This window comes from Malus sylvestris, chromosome 12, assembly GCF_916048215.2.
Source record: "Malus sylvestris chromosome 12, drMalSylv7.2, whole genome shotgun sequence".
NCBI classification, from domain to species: Eukaryota; Viridiplantae; Streptophyta; class Magnoliopsida; order Rosales; family Rosaceae; genus Malus; species Malus sylvestris.
This window is the reverse complement of record NC_062271.1, coordinates 20,286,662-20,304,360: the sequence shown is the minus strand read 5'-3', so window position 1 is coordinate 20,304,360 and position 17,699 is coordinate 20,286,662. Positions and strand designations below refer to the sequence as shown.

Here is a 17,699-nt window from a genome sequence, read left to right as displayed (position 1 = left end):
AACTCTTAAGAAGAATTTAGTTAACTAAAGCTTGTGGGACATATTTTCCATTTTCACAAATACAAGTTGTAGCCAATGACTTAGTCCCAATCATTTAGAGGTCAAGGAGTGATCAAAACACGAATGAAAATGGTCATGTGCGTAACACCTGATAATTTTTTGTGGAATTTTTAACAGAGATTGACAAAGCATATTGAAAGGAGGAGTTCGAACATAAGATCTCATCGGCAAAGATGATGTTCTTCACAATTTATCCAGTAATTATTGTAACAATTACACTATGTTTGTATGAATAAATTAAACTTGAAATTTTTGCAAAAGTCATAATTTATAAATTGATATTCGCAAATTCTTTTGTTTAGATTCATATGTATAAAAATTTAGAATTTCTATATGAAAAAAAAAGCTTAGAATTTAGGATCTTTATTAAAAAAATATTTCCTCTGTCCTTTATTTCTTTAAAATTATATGTCAGACAAGACGTTCACATGAGATGGCACTAAGGAATCTTTTATCATATGGCCCGAATAATAAAATTAAAATTAAGTAAATCATGTGAGGGGCTAGTTTTTCATGATTTTTCCTAGATTTGCCAACTTACGGATCAAAAGTCAACCAAATGTTGGAGTTGAATTTAATAAGAAACACCAACTAGTTAATAACTTTATACGGTGTCAATAAAATGGGATTTGTTGAAAATGCTGGTGGGTAGTGAATGCCCACAGTACTTTGGCAGAAGTTTTCAATGTCCATGCAAAGTAAAATGAAATTTGGAGATGCAGGAGATGGTATTGTCAAAATGGGTGATGTAAATTTCAAAGTGCAGTTAATGCATTAGTTCGGAGTTGCTCTATAAATAAAGCACTCTGTATGCTTTCAAAAAATATAGAGAGAATATACAGAAGGAAAGAAAGATCAATAATATCATCTGTTCCTCCATCTTTTATTTGTTATCCTCTTGTGCTATTGTTTCAGTGTGACATTTTACACATGCTTTACTCCATTCACTAAAAGGTTATATTTCTAACTTTGACATAAACATAATACGTTATTGGCACGACTCTCTAAATATAACTATTCCTCATTTCTCTTTGCCGAACGAAAAAAAAGAAGAAAGTTTCCTCTAAGGTTTTTACTATTCATCTTCTTCCTCTGCCTCAACTGCGCGATATACCCTCACGACGAACTGTTTGCTCCATGCCTGCTTCTAGTTCTTAACCTAACGGTTACATACATCTTTGATTTCTTGTTTGGTATAGATATTGATTACTAACCCAATATTTATTTTTACTGCAATCCAAGATGGTGCGGTACAATCGCCCATCTTGAATTGCAAATTTCATCTTACTACGATCCAAGATGGTGCGGTATCATCGTCTATCTTGGACTACAAATTTAATTTTACTGCAAATTTTAGGTGGAGCGGTATAATCGTCCGCCCTACCCTGCATATTTAATTTGCCTGCAGTTTAATTTCATTGCAATTTTAGGTGGTGCGGTATAATCGCCCACACTGCTATGCGTATTTAAATTTTCTTGCTACTTGAGTGGTGCGAAATAATCGCCCATTCTATGTTACATTATTTCAATGAGAATGGTGCGGTACAATCACCCTCCTCGTTCATCTTGAAAATCTCGAGCCTGAAGTTTTGAGTGCTTATCATTTTGGCCTGGAGATCAAAATGAAAAATTTGTAAGAACCAAAAGTTCTAACACTATATTCAGGAATACATATTATTGCAAGTTCTTACACATCTCATTTTTTTTCAGAAAAGAAAATGGCAAACTTGGCAAAGCTTGATTATGCTACCCTGGACATTACCGGGAAGAATTACCTGACCTGGGTACTGGATACCAAGATCCATTTGGAAGCAGAGAATCTTGGAGATACCATCAGGGAAGAGAGTAGCTCATCCTCTCAAGAGCGGGCGAAGGCTATGATTTTTATTCGTTGCCATTTTGATGAGGCACTAAAGAGCGAGTACTTAACGGTTGAAGATCCGTTAACTCTTTGGAATGCATTGAGAAGCAGATACAATCACCAGACAATGGTTCCAAGAGCTCGCTATGAATGGACTCACCTAAGGATCCAGGATTTCAAGTCAGTGGCAGAGTACAATTTTGCGTTGTTCAGAATTACCTCTCAGCTGAAGCTCTATAGGGATACTATTACTGAGGAAAATTTGCTGGAAAAGACTTTCAGCACATTTCATGCCTCTAACGTGCTCTTGCAGCAGCAGTATAGAGCACGAGGTTTCACTAAATACAACCAGCTGATATCTGTGCTCCTGGTAGCTGAACAGAACAATGAGTTCTTGATGAAAAACCATCATTCCCGACCTACTGGATCTGCACCATTCCCAGAAGTGAATACTGCTTCCCTCGAAGTGAACGTCACATCCTCTGGTGGCGATAATCATAAAAGAGGATGTGGCCACAAGCAAGGTCGGTGAAATAGGAAAGGCAAGAACCATGGTGGTCAGTTTCACAACCCATAAAGGCAAAGCTCACATGAACAATGCTCTCAGGAACTCTGAAGAAGCCTGCCATAGATGTGGTGGCAATGGGCATTGGGCGCGTACTTGTCGTACCCCAAAACATCTGGTGGATCTGTATCAAGCCTTCTTCAAGGAGGAGGGTGTTGAGACCAATTTTCTTGACCAGGTTAAACTAATGGATATACCTGATCAAGTGTGTGACTTATCAGGATAGTTGAACACAACCCACCTAGATGTTTCAGACTTCATTATGGAAAGGGGGAATCAAGTATACCGGTCCGACTGAATCGTTTATGTTTGATGTACTTTTATTATGTTGAACTTGTAGTTTAAAACTGGCATTTCAGATTCAATAAAAGTGGCATGTAAATTTCCTGTTATAACTTGCTTCTAACTCTGATTCCCTTACTCAGAGAGCATGGATAAAAACTATGGTCATTCTCAAAACATGAGAAATGGTGAAGACATTTATCTTGCAGATTGCGCAACAACGCATACAATACTTCGAGATCAAAAGTATTTCTCAAGCTTGATGCTTACAAAAGTAAAGGTAACAACAATATTAGGCCAATCAGATGTGATTGAAGGCTTAGGGAAAGCCTAGATTATGTTACCAAATGGAACAATATTGTCCATACAGAATGCGTTGTACGCTACTCAATCTACTCGAAACTTGTTGAGTTTCAAAGACATACGTTTAAATAGATACCACATTGAAACGAAAAGTGCAGAAAATGTGGAGCATCTATGCATTACCTCCAATGATACCCATAAGCGTATATTGGAGAAGTTGCGTGGTTTGTTGAGTGGATTGTATTATACATACATAAAGACAGCTAAATTACATACTGTCATGAACCAGAAGTTCATTGATTCAAAAGTTTACATGTTTTGGCATGACCGTCTGGGTCACCCAGGATCTACCATGATGCGTAGAATCATTACCAACTCTAATGGACATCCATTATTAAGCAGACATATTGCTATCTCAAATGATAACCCTTGCAAAGCTTGTTCTCAAGGGAAGTTGGTAATCAGACCATCACTACTAAAGGTTGATGTTGAATCCCCATCATTTCTACAAAGAATTTAAGGGGATATTTGTGGACCTATTCAACCATCCTGTGGACCATTTCGATATTTTATGGTTTTGGTTAATGCATTTACCCGATGGTCACATGTTTGTTTATTGTCTACTCGGAATGTAGCTTTTGCGAAACTTCTTACTCAGATAACTAAGTTACGAGCACAGTTCATAGATTATCCCATTAAGTCAATTCGACTTGATAACGCTGGTGAATTTACGTCTCAAACCTTTGATGATTACTGCATGACATTGGGCATCGATGTTGAACACCCCGTTCCTCATGTCCATACTCAAAATGGTCTTGCAGAAGCATTGATTAAGCGACTTCAGTTAATAGCTCGCACTCTGCTTATGAAAACAAAATTGCCAGTTTCTGCATGGGGACATGCCATCTTACATGCTGCATCATTGGTTCGATCGAGACTATAGCCAACCACCAATACTCCTCAGTACAACTCGTGTTTGGGCATCAGCCAAACATTTCACATTTACGAGTTTTTGGTTGTGCTGTTTATGTGCTTATTGCACCCCCGCAACGCACTAAAATGGGACCTCATCATAGACTGAGAATTTATGTGGGTTTTGATTCACCATCTATCATTAGATATTTGGAACCCTTGACAGGTGATATGTTTACAGCTTGTTTTGCTGATTGTCACTTTGATGAGACAGTCTTCTCGTCATTAGGGGAAAAAAGACCGTTCCAGAAGAACGGAAAGAGCTGATATGGGTTTTCCCCACATTGTCTCATTTTGATCCACGTAGCACTCAATGTGAAAATGAAGTGAAAAGAATTGTTCATCTTCAAAGCATTGCCAATCAAATGCCAGATGCATTTAATGATGCTATGAAAGTGACAAAATCACATATACCAGCTGCAAATGCACCTGCAAGGATTGATGTCCCTGTTGGACAAAATAAAGTGGCATCGAATGATTCATCTGGTGCACGCCTGAAGTGTGGTAGACCACCAGGTTCAAAAGATTCAGCCCCTTGAAAAAGAAAGACAAGGGCACAGCTGAATCCAAATCAAATCATTCGAGAAGAGAGAATGAATGACAAATCCACAATTCATGATTCTGGACTTCCAAAAGAAGAAAATGTCTTTGATGAGACACATGTCCCTGAAGAGACAGCAGTACATGAGAGCAAAGAAATCTCCATAAATTATGCATGTACTAATGAATTGTGGGATCAGAATGAAATAATCATTAATGATATGTTTGCATTTGCAGTAGTCACTGAAATCATATTAAGTGATGATATTGAGCCCCACTCTGTTAATGAATGTAAACAGAGACAAGATTGGCCTAAGTGGAAAGATGTAATCCAGGTAGAATTAAATTCCTTGGAAAGGCGAAATGTTTTTGGACCAGTAGTCCAAACCTCACCTGGTGTAAACCCCGTGGGTTACAAATGGGTATTCACAAGGAAACACAATGAGAAAAATGAGATTGCAAGATATAAAGCACGACTTGTTGCATAAGGTTTTTCACAAAGACCTGTAATTGATTATGAGGAGACATACTCTCCTGTAATGGACGCAATTACATTCCGTTACTTAATAAGTTTAGTGGTTTCAGAAAAGCTTGACATGCGACTTATGGATGTTATCACTGCGTATCTATATGGAGAATTAGATACTGACATATATATGAAAGTCCCAGAAGGACTTAAGTCACCTGAAACAGCTAACAAATCACGAGGTATGCTCTCGATCAAATTAAGGCGATCATTGTATGGGCTAAAACAATCTGGACGAATGTGGTATAATCGTCTCAGTGAGTATTTGATCAAAGAAAGGTATATCAACAATGTCATTTGCCCTTGTGTGTTCATTAAGAAATCCAACTCTGGATTTGCTATAGTGGCAGTATATGTCGATGATTTGAACCTAGTTAGAACTCCTGAAGAGTTACATAAAACTACTGAATATCTGAAAGGCGAATTTGAAATGAAAGATATCATAGCCCGTCCCGAATAATTGATTTCCGACAGTGCGAAATGACGGTTCTAACCTTTGAACGTTAAGCTGTAGTGTATGTGTGTGACTTGTTTTGGAGACTTGATATTTTTCCTTGGTTGGTTAGTGACCACGTGGATCTCACACACACAATACTCACTATCTCTACTCTCCCGTATCCTCTCATCTCTCTCAAACTCTCTCTCTCATTCCCTTACGTACGGACAAGACACAAAGCTCCCCCTCGAGCACAGATCGAAGCTTTAAAGGTAAGGTCCTTGTTCATTGTAACCTCCTGAGTCTATTGATACCCTTGTTTGGATGGGAATGCGTTGGAAACCCAAGAAACGCTAACCCCGATTTTGTGCACTGTTCATGCATGCGTAAAACCTTGCATTTCAGGGAATTCTAAGTACATAGAAGGCTTAAGGAGGTCCTCATGAGCCTTGGGGTAGTTCGTTGGAAGAGTTTCGACGTCGGAGGGCCGAGATCGAAGCTTTTCAAAGTCGACCGGATAATCAAGCTTCCTCAGGTAGATTCTAGTGGAATTTCAAGCTTAAAAGTAGTATAACGTGATTCTACATGTTATTAGCTTCATTTTGGTACCAATTGCATGAAAAATGGTGAAGAAACGAAGGAGAATAGTGAGTTTGAGGAGGTAGGAGGTGAAGGAATATTCCGTCAAGTATGACGGAATATTCTCACGCCGTCAGTTATGATTGACGGTTACTGTTAGGATTTAACGGAATATTCCTGACGCTGTTGAAGGATCCGTCAGGATCCCCTGCGCGTGCGGGGTTAGAAAATTATTTTGAAAATTTGGGTAGGTTCATGGAGTTGTGTAGATCACTGTGGTATATTCATATACCCAAATTGAGCAATGTATGAGAAGTTATTAGCTAGTTTTGTTTATGTGCTTTAAAATAACGTTTTTATAGTTAATTTGCATATAGGTGAGACTTATCCCGAGGACGAGCGTATCCACGGGCAACTCGGGGGCTACGACCATTCGACATACTAGTGAGTGGCCTTTTGTTTTCAGTATATATTTATATACTTGATATATTTCCCAGAAATGCATTTTAAAGAAAGTATGCTTTGAAATAATATGCCAAATGCTTCTTTATTTTGAATATGCATTGCATGGTTGCATATATATATATATATATATATATATATATATATATATATATATATATATATATGTGGTGCTGTGGAGGCACATGTGAGTTCAGGTAAGTATGTTTGGTTGTGTGAATCATCGATGATGTGATATGTGATATGTGATTAAGTAATATTGAGCTCATAAAACTGCACCTAGGGTGATTGTGATTTAGCCAGAGATATGAGATACAGGCCTGTTTATTTACGTCACCTCCTGCACTATATGCTCATATTGGATCTAACTTAAGTGTACAGTCTTGTCGTACAGACCTTATTCATGGTTTCGACTCGTAGGTGACTAGCGATTTATCGCCCGGCTATTATGAGAGAATAGAGTTGAGCATAATTATATTTCACCCAATCTTGTCGTACAAACCCTCTTTAGTGGTTCCGACTTATGTGCAGTATATTGCCGTATAGGTCATTGTAGTGACTCCGGCTAGATTGACTTTGAGCTATGAATTCAGCCGTACAGACTACCTCAGGGGTTCCGGCTAACATATCAAATTTCTATGAAATCATTCTTACCTGGATTGTTTACTTTGTTATATTTTGGCATGGCATACATATGAATATAATTATGTGAAGCATGAATTGAATTGTTATGATTGCAAATACATTTATATTATGTATATGCTTATATCTTGATTCTGGGAAAAATTATACATGTTTTACAGCGAGGGTTAGTATATTGATAAATGAAATGGTTTTGTAAAGCAATTGTTTTTGCCCACTCATGTTTTCTGTTTTGCGCCCCTCCAGGTTTTAAGTAAGCTTGCTGTCAGTGGCTCGAGATCGTTGGCAGTTTTAACCTATTTGAATAATAATAGGACATTCCTGGTACTGTATAACTAGTACTTGTCATACTGGACTGCACCTAGACTTTATGCTTTGATTAGGAGTGTTCATTGTTGTAACTAACTCCTATCACTTTCGTTTAATAATGCACTCTAGTAATATGGTTTTTAATTATTCGTATATTCGCTATCTTTATCGCTTCCGTACTGTGCACATGGCTACGTCACTCTCATGTGATGGCCAGCATGCTTTGACCTCGGTTGGGGTGTGTCAAAAGACTTTGGAAAAACGAAATTTTATCTCGGCCTGCAAATTGAGCATTGTGCTAGTGGAATTTTGGTCCACCAATCAGCTTATATTGAAAAAATCTTGAAGCGATTTGGCATGGACAAAGCTTATCCACTCAGCACGCCAATGGTCGTTCGTTCTCTGGACATTAAGAAAGATCCATTCCATCCAAAAGAAGATGATGAAATGGTCATTGGTCCAGAAGTACCATATCTGAGTGCAGTAGGTGCTTTGTTGTATTTAGCACAATGTACTAGACCAGATATAACATTTTCAGTCAACTTGTTAGCAAGGTATAGCTCTGCTCCAACAATTTGTCATTGGAAAGGTGTCAAAGATGTATTGCGATACCTTCGTGGGACAACAGACATGGGTCTCTTCTACTCAAAGAACTCCATAAATGACCAAGTCCTTGTTGGATATGCAGATGCTGGTTTTCTCTCTGATTCGCATAAAACTCGCTCACAAACTAGATATGTGTTCAAGAATGGAGATACAACAATCTCATGGCGCTCAATAAAGCAAACATTAGTTACTACATCTTCAAATCATTCAGAAATACTTGCTTTACATGAAGCAAGTTGTGAATGTTCTTGGTTAAGATCAATGATTCATCATATTCGGAATTCATGTGGTCTACCTTCAAAGATAGACACTCCAACTGTCATTCATGAAGATAATATAGCCTGTGTTGCCTAAATGAAGGAAGGATTCATCAAGGGCGATAAGACTAAACACTGATAAGCTCATATTTATATATATTTTACATCAAATTCACTTCTCTTTTCTTAGTTAGTTCCTTATATTTTTGAGCTATTTACTTTGTTTTTGTGTTTTGTGGGATTTGTCAAGCAAAGAAAAGAAAAATAGCACAAGTGGGATTTTAAGTAACAAATTCGTCAAAACTGCCTGTGCAGATCAGCTGACTTTAGAAGCAAGTTTCGAACATCTCAGAATGAATTAGAGAATGAGCCTTATATGCTTGGAAAGCTACGGATGTCTATTTTCTGGAGCATTTCGCGGATTGTTAATATCATTTTTCTAGAAGAAGTTATGGCCATTTTAACACTAAAAGGTTTCCAAGACGCTGAGCAGTTTGTAACTGCATTAAAGGCAATAAATCCAATAAAACTAGCAGCCAAAACTGATGCAGCCAAGAACAAGTCAGCTGAAACCTATTCAAATATCAGATGAAATGGAATTAAAGATGAGGATTAAGAGGGAGTAATTGGCATAAAGGCTACCTAAAGTGTTACAATTGTTTTACCACATTTCCTCTCACTTATTGTCATCACTAAATGGCTATTAGTGGGTGAGTTAAGGAGAAGAAAATGATGCAGCAAGAATGGGTTTAAAAGCAGCATTGGGGAAGGAAGGAAGAGGAGAGGAGGCATCGGTCGATTTCTTTCGGTTCTATCTTCTCAAACTCATGTCTATCTTTTGTTTTAACTTAAGGATTGTGTGTAACTAAATTTTTTGTAGTTAGGGGCTGTTTTGAAGCCCCGAATATGATTGCAATTTTGTTATGACATTTCGTTGAATTACTTTTATGAATGGATGAAAATTGGTTCACTACTTGTCTGATTGATGAATTCTTTATTTGTTTTCTATGGATGCATACGTAGTAAGCATATCTAGGATTCTAATGCTATGAATATGTGTGTGCCTGCCCTTGTCGAATGAGGACCTACATATATTATAGAGTAGTACTTGTTAATTGCGATTAACATGTGAACCAATTTCTAGGATAAGTAAGACAACGCCAGTACTTACGATGCCTTGCGATGACTCAAACTCTTTTCGTTCTTAATGATTTCTACTTGTTAAATATATGAACATGCCATTCTAGATTGCATGCTAGGGACTAAGTTAAGTTGAAAACGCCATTCTCTTAACATACTACGTAAGAAAGAGTAATAGGTTGAGTTCTAACATTGAGCCAACTTGAGCATCTTCATCCGGAAATAAAAGGAATTTGAATGAAACATAACATGTTTGCATGATTATTTGGTGGTGGATAGCAATACCCCTAACTCGTTTTTCTTAATTTGTGAGGTACTTAATATTTGTTTCTGTCCTGTTTTTGTTCGATTTAATTTAAATAACAAATCAACTCCAAAAATCCCAAAAATTTGTAGAAGTGTAGCTCTGTGTGTCTAGTGTTTGCTTTAAAATTTCGTAGACTTTAGATTAGTGTAAGTTAGTCTAATAATTATTTTTCGGTGGCTGGTCAGTAGGGACAGCAACCAGTTTTTGTGACATTTTAAGTAGTTAGATAAAACAATTTTTTGCGGGAAAGACCCTTATTTTCATATGCTACAATTGACAAATCTTAGCTTTAATAAGGAAAATCAATAGAACATTTGTGTGCTACTTTGTGGTGTGCTTTTAATCCTATCAAACACATATCTCCAAAGTTTTTCAGTGCACATAAGCTCTAGAAGGCTAAAGTTATTGAAGTCAGACAAATCCGTTCTAATGAAAATCTGGCAGATTTGTTCACCAAATCTCTACCAAAATACATGTTTCAGAAGTTAGTGCAAAGTATCAGATTACGTTGACTTACCAAACAGCTAAATTTGGAGAATGCGGAATCAGGGGGAGATACATATCAGGGGGAGCATCCATAATACATGCATGTTGTACTCTTTTTCCTTCGATTAAGATTTTTCCTATAAAGGTTTTAACAAGGCAACATAAGCATACTAAACACTATATCAACAATCCAGGTAAAGTTGTACTCTTTTTCCTTCGCTATGGTTTTTTCCCACTGGGTTTTTCCAAGCAAGGTTTTAACGAGGCAACTGATGTTGATATGTAGACATCCAAGGGGGAGTGTTGAAAATGCTGGTGGGTAGTGAATACCCACAGTACTTTGGCAGAAGTTTTCAATGTCCATGCAAAGTGAAATGGAATTTGGAGATGCAGGATATGATATTGTCAAAATGGGTGATGTAAATTTCAAAGTGCAGTTAATGCATTAGTTCGGAGTTACTCTATAAATAGAGCACTCTTTATGTTTTCAAAAGATATAGAGAGAATATACAGAAGGAAAGAAAGATCAATAATATCATCTCTTCCTCCATCTTTTATTTGTTATCCTCTTGTGTTATCGTTTCAGTGTGACATTTTACACTTGCCTCGCTCCATTCACTAAAAGGTTATCTCTCTAACTTTGACATAAATATAATAGGATATAAATCATAGATTTATATAAAGTCAAAAGACAAAAAAAAAATGTGGTTCATAATTTTAAAAATACCCTTCTCTAATTAAGATTATAAAATAATCTATATATGAAGCCAGAAGGCGAAAAAAAAAAAAAGAATTACTCCTCCCAAATTAAGATTCTATTTAGTTTTTAAAAAAAAAAATTAAAAAAAAAATATTTAAAACAAAAATAAAAGAAATAAAATTACAAGGATGGAATAACATGTAAAAGAGCAAATTGTCACACATACATGAGGGTGTGGTAAGAGCTTAGCGTAACCTAATTCTACTTAGAGTGCCCATTGTGTAAAAAAAAAAAATTCAATCATGTGATTCATGGTAATCAAAGATTTAAAAGAGATTTTAGAGTAATTTTTTCTTCTTCAAGATATGCTTTTCAAGTGAATATGCGTTTGCATGCCCAAAACAGAAGGCTTTTCCAGGCACCCGTAAACTTCCTGACACACCCCGAACGAGATCAAGGCATGCTGGCCGTCACGTGAGAGTGACGTAGCCATGTGCACAGTGCGGAAGCAATAATGATAAGAATTATACGAATAATTGAAAACCAATTTACTAGAGTGCACTACTAAACAGAAAGTGATAGGAGTTAGTTACAACAGTAAACACTCCTAATCAGAGCATAAAGTCTAAGTGCAGTCCAATAGGATAAGTACTAGTTATACAGTACCAGGAATGTCCTACTATTATTTAGATAAGTCAGAACTGCTGATGTCCTCAAGCCACCAACAGCAAGCTTACTATCATTTATCAATATACTAAGACCCTCGCTGTAAAACATGTATAATTTTTCCCAGAATCAAGATATAAGCATATATATATATATATATATATATATATATGAAATCATATCAATTCAATTCATGCTTCACATAATCATATTCAAATGTATGATATGCCAAGATATAACAGAGTAAGCAATTCAGGTAAGAATAAATTCATAGAAATATGATATATTAGCCGGAACCCCTGTGGTAGTCTATAAGGCTGAATTCATAGCTCAAAGTTACTCTAGTCGGAGTCACTACAATGACCTATACGGCAACATATTGCACATAAGTCGGAACCACTAAAAAAGGGTATGTACGACAAGGTTGGGTGTAATATAGTTATGCTCACTTCTATTCTCTCATAATAGCCAGGCGATAAATCGCTAGTCACCTACGAGTCGGAACCATAAATAAGGTCTATACGACAAGATTGTGCACTTAAGTTGGATCCAATATGAGCATATAGTGCGGGAGGTGACGTAAATAAATAGGCATGTACTTCACATCTCTGGCTAAATCACAATCACCCTAGGTGCAGTTTTATGAGCTCAACATTATTCAGTCACATATCATATCATCGATGATTCACATAACCAAACGTAAGTTACCTGAACTTACCTGTGCCTCCACAACACCACATTTATATATATATATGCAACCATGAAATGCATATTCAGAATATAAAAGCATTTGGCATATTATTTCAAAGCATACTTTCCTAAAAATGCATTTTTGGGAAATATATCAAGTATATAAGTATATACTGAAAACAAAAGCCCACTCACTGGTACGTCGAAGGGTCGTAGCCCTCGAGTCGCCCGTGGATACGCTCATCCTCGGGATAAGCCTCACCTATATGCGAATTAACTATAAAAATGTTATCTTAAAGCACATAGGTGAAACTAGCTAATAACTTCTCATATATTGCTCAAAATGGGTATATGAATACACCACAGTGACCTACACAACCTCAGGATCATCCTCAAATTTTTAGATAAATTTTTCGAGCTCCCATGCGCCGGCAAAGGCACTGCAAAACGCGCCCCTCAAGCGCGGCATCTTCAACCTCCAGATGCCGGAATAGTGTCACCGGCGCCGGATTCTGGGCAAACCTGCAACTGCCTATTTCTTACTCATTTTTGCACCATTTTTCACGCAATTTATACCAAAATGAAGCTCTTAACTTGTAGAACACAATCATACTAATTTAAAGTTCTAAAAGTCACGGGATCTCACTGGAGAATTCCAAGAAAAACCGGCCAAACTTCGTCCACACGATCCCGACCTCCAAAACCTTCAAATGAAGCACTTCGAGCTTCCTTAGGACCTCATTAAGCTTCATACAAGCTTCAAATTCCCAAAAACATCCATAATTACGTGTGCATGAATAGTGCACAAATCGGGGGTTATGAAAAATTAGGGTGTTCGAAAGTATCCTTGGTGCCAATCTTGACCACGATCCGTTAAGTTTCAAGGGTTTTGGGGGATTGTCCGTACGAGTTCGAATGAGAGAAAGAGTGAAACTGAGAGAGAGAGTGCACATGAGTGAGAGAGAGAATGGAGGAGTGATGTGTGGTCCAAAATAGTCAACAACCTACAATATACCAAACTCTAATCCTAATTGGTTCCAAACAATTAGGATTTAAGGATATTGGTCCAAAAACACAATTAAACCAATAATACAACTCAACGTCCAGGGGTAATTCCGACTTTTCACCCCTTCGATAAATAATTAACGTACATCTCTGGGACGGGCTGTGACAATCTCCCCACCTTATAAAATTTCATCCTCGAAATTACATACAACCAATACATCCACTAATAATCATAAAACAAGTGTGGATACATCTCTCTCATCCGATCATCTGTTTCCTAAGTAGCTTCTTCCACTGAATGATTTCTCCATAAAACTTTCATCAAGCGTACGGTCTTGTTCCTTAGTTCTTTATCCTTCCAATCCAACAGAGTCACTGGCTCCTCATCATAAGTCAAGTTCGAATTGATTTCCAAAGGTTGAGGAGGAATCACATGTGAAGGATCTGAAACATAATGTCGAAGCATCGAAACATAAAATATATCGTGCACCTTGGATAACTCTGGAGGCAACTCAAGCCTGTAAGCAACCTCACCGACTCGCTCGATGATCATATATGGTCCAATGAACCTAGGACTCAACTTTCCTTTCTTTCCAAATAGTACTACACCTTTCCAAGGTGATAGCTTCAGAAATACCCAATCACCTACATCATATTTCCGATCAATGGCATGCTTTTCTACTAAACTCTTTTGTTGATCTTGGGCCGTTTTCAGGTTAGACTTAATTACCTGAACATTTTGAGTAGTCACATCCATAATCTCAGGGCTCACTAAAACTCTTTCGCCAACCTCTGACCAACATAGAGGCGTACGGCAAGATTTCCCATAAAGTGCATCGAATGGTGCCATACCAATACTCGAATGATAACTGTTGTTGTAGGCGAACTCCATCAAATCCAAACAATCATGCCAACTATCTCCAAATTGCAGCACTGAAGATCTCAACATATCCTTTAATGTCTGAATAGTTCTCTCAGATTGTCCATATGTCTGAGGGTGATATGCCGTACTATAAAGCAATCTTGTACCAAGAGCTTCCTGGAATGCTATCCAAAACTTGAAAGTAAATCTGGGATCCCGATCCGAGACAATATTAACTGGCACACCATGATACTTCACAATCTGTGATATAAATAACATAGCTAATCGGCTTAACGAATACTTATCCCTCACTGGAATAAAATGTGCTGACTTCGTAAGCCGATCAGTTACCACCCAAATGCCGTCATAACCATTCTGTGTACGAGGAAGCTTGTACACAAAATCCATAGTAATATTTTCCCATTTCCATTGTGGAATGGGAAATAGCTGCATCAACCCAAACGGCTTATTTCTTTCAGCTTTAACCTGTTGGCAAATGGCACACCTACTAACATATTCGGCAATTTCCCTTTTCATACCTGGCCAATAATAAAATGGTCTAATGGTATGATACATCTTAGTGCCTCCTGGATGCATTGCATATGTCGAAATATGTGCTTCATCCAAAATTTGTTTCTTTAACTCTGCATTATTCGGCATATACATTCTGCTTTCCTGCATAAGCATGCCATCAGTTTCTCGAATTTCGAAATCTTTCTTTTTGCCTTGATTTCTTGCTTGAATTATTTCTTGGGTCTCTTCATCATTCATCTGAGCTTCAAGCACACGATTAATTAAAACTGGTCTAACCTGGAAATTAGCAAGCAAGGCTTCTTTTCGATCTTCCACTCCTAACTCCACTCCAGTACCTCAAATCTGCTAGATGCGGAACATGACAATCATAGATGGCATTAAGTCTGGCTTGAGTCTTTCTACTAAGTGCATCCACCACTGCATTTACACGACCATGATGATACTCAATCGTGCAATCATAGTCACTAAGTAACTCAATCCACCTTTGCTGATGAAGATTAAGATCTCTCTGAGTAAACAGATACTGAAGACTTTTATGATTTGTGAAGATCTTACGTTTCTCACCATAAAGATAATGTCTCCAAATCTTCAAGGCAAAGATGATAGCGGCTAACTCCAAATCATGTGTAGGGTAATTCTTTTCATGAGGTTTCAATTGTCTCGAAGCATAAGCAATCACCTTACAATGTTGCATTAATACACAACCCAAACCACTTAGAGAAGCATCACTATAAACCTCATAATTACCGCTATCATCTGGAAGTGCTAGAACATGAGCATGAGTGAGATAATACTTCAACTGCTGGAAACTTTGTTCACATTTATTATCCCACTCAAACTTAACATCCTTTCGAGTCAACCTCGTCAATGGCAGAGCAATCACTGAAAAATCCTTAACGAACCGTCTACAATAACCTGCTAAGCCAAGAAAACTCCATATCTTGGTGACGGTTCGAGGTTGCTCCCAATTCTCCACAGCTGCCACTTTCTGAGAATCCACTTGAATGCCTTGAGTAGAAATGACATGTCCCAAAAATGCCACTTGATTCAACCAAAATTCACATTTGCTAAACTTAGCATATAGTTGGTGTTCTATCAAACTGCTCAACACCAACTTCAAATGTCTAGCATGCTCAGCTTTAGACTTAGAGTATACCAGAATATCGTTAATGAAGACAATAAAAAACCTGTCCAAATATGGCTGGAATATTTGATTCATCAAATCCATAAAAGCTGCTGGTGCATTAGTTAACCCGAATGGCATCACAAGAAACTTATAATGACCATATCGAGTCCTGAATGCGGTTTTAGGGACATCTTCATTTTTAATCTTCAACTGGTAGTAACCTGACCTCAAATCTATCTTAGAAAATACACATGCACCTTTGAGTTGATCAAATAAATCATTTATACGAGGCAATGGATAACGGTTCTTAATGGTTACTCGATTCAATTGCCTGTAATCAATGCACAACCTCAAAGTTCCATCTTTCTTCATCACAAATAAAACTGGAGTTCCCCAAGGTGAAGTACTCGGCTGAATAAAACCTTTATCCACTAACCCTTGTAACTGCACTTTCAATTCTCTTAATTCAGCAGGAGCCATTCTGGAAGGAGTCAAAGATATAGGATTCGTACCTGGAAGCAGATCAATAACAAACTCCACCTCTCTATCTGGCGGCAATCCAGGCAATTCCTCAGGGAATACATTTGGAAAATATCTGACCACATGAACATCATCCACACTACTAGGAGCATCATCATTTAACACCATATGAGCCAAATATCCCTGACAACCTTTCGACAATAGTCTCTTTGCTTTCATGGCTGAAATAATACCATGCCTCACCCCACTAGGCTCTCCTACAAATGTAACTTCAGGTAATCCAGGACAATGAAATGTGACTGTCTTCCGATAACAATCTATCTTGGCACGATTATAGTGTAGCCAATCAGTGCCCAAAATCACATCAAAATCCATAATATCTAACAACATAAGATTAGCCGACATAATAATATCCTCTACTATCACTGGACATCCTGGATATACCTGATCCACAAAACATCTATCCCCTCTAGGCATAGAAAATTCTAAATTATATCCTAAAGGTGTAGGATGAGGTTGTGTTACTTGAGCAAATGTATGAGAAATAACAGAATGTGTAGCACCACAATCAATCAACACTCTAACAAAATGACCAAGAATATTTAACGTACCCATGATTAAATTTGGATTATTCTGGGCATCTTGTAGTGACATGTTGTGGATACGCCCCTGATTCTGCTGTCGTCCACCACGACTTCTGTTGGCATGAATACCACGTCCCTGCCTCTGCTGACCCAACTGTCTCGAAGATCCTGCACTACTAGCAGCAATTTCTCCCTGTTGGGGCTGTCCCCCTTAGTACCACTGAGATCCACCAGCTGAATGTGGCTGATAAGACATAAATCCTCATTGATACTGAGGATACCCACTCTGATACTGAGGATCCTACGAGTATTGCTACTGTCATGAGGTGTAAGGAGCGGCGTCGCTCTAATAGTGGTAGGCACCTCCTCGTCCAGTCTGAGAATAACCACCAGATCTTGAAACTTGCTGGGTCAGTGCATGTGGTGGGAAAGAAGGCTGCTGGGATCTCTGCTGACTTTAAGGGCATTGGGTAGTCCAATGACCCATTTGACTACAAGTAAAACATCCATTGCTGCCTCTCCTACACTCCCCAAAATGCCGATTATTACACCTGCCATATAAGGGAGCACCAGATCCACCTGAACCACTAAAATCTCTCTGCCTCTGGAACCTCGGACCTCCAGTGAATCTACCACCTCTCCTCTACATATTAGTACTCAATCCTCCGCTAGAAGAGCTGGAATTACCACCACTCCTCTTAAAGTTCTGGGTCTTGCGG

The 17,699-nt window shown here is 37.9% G+C and overlaps 1 protein-coding gene across 1 annotated transcript; it reads left to right on the top strand.

Moving 5' to 3' along the window:
* Window positions 1-1,778: 1,778 nt before the first annotated feature.
* LOC126592233 (uncharacterized) lies at window positions 1,779-17,454 on the top strand. Its single transcript, XM_050257955.1, has 4 exons — window positions 1,779-2,253; window positions 2,296-2,445; window positions 4,821-4,918; window positions 17,257-17,454. Exons 1-4 carry the CDS (start codon window positions 1,779-1,781, stop codon window positions 17,452-17,454), a joined length of 921 nt encoding a protein of 306 aa, XP_050113912.1.
* The last annotated feature ends 245 nt before the right edge of the window (window positions 17,455-17,699 follow it).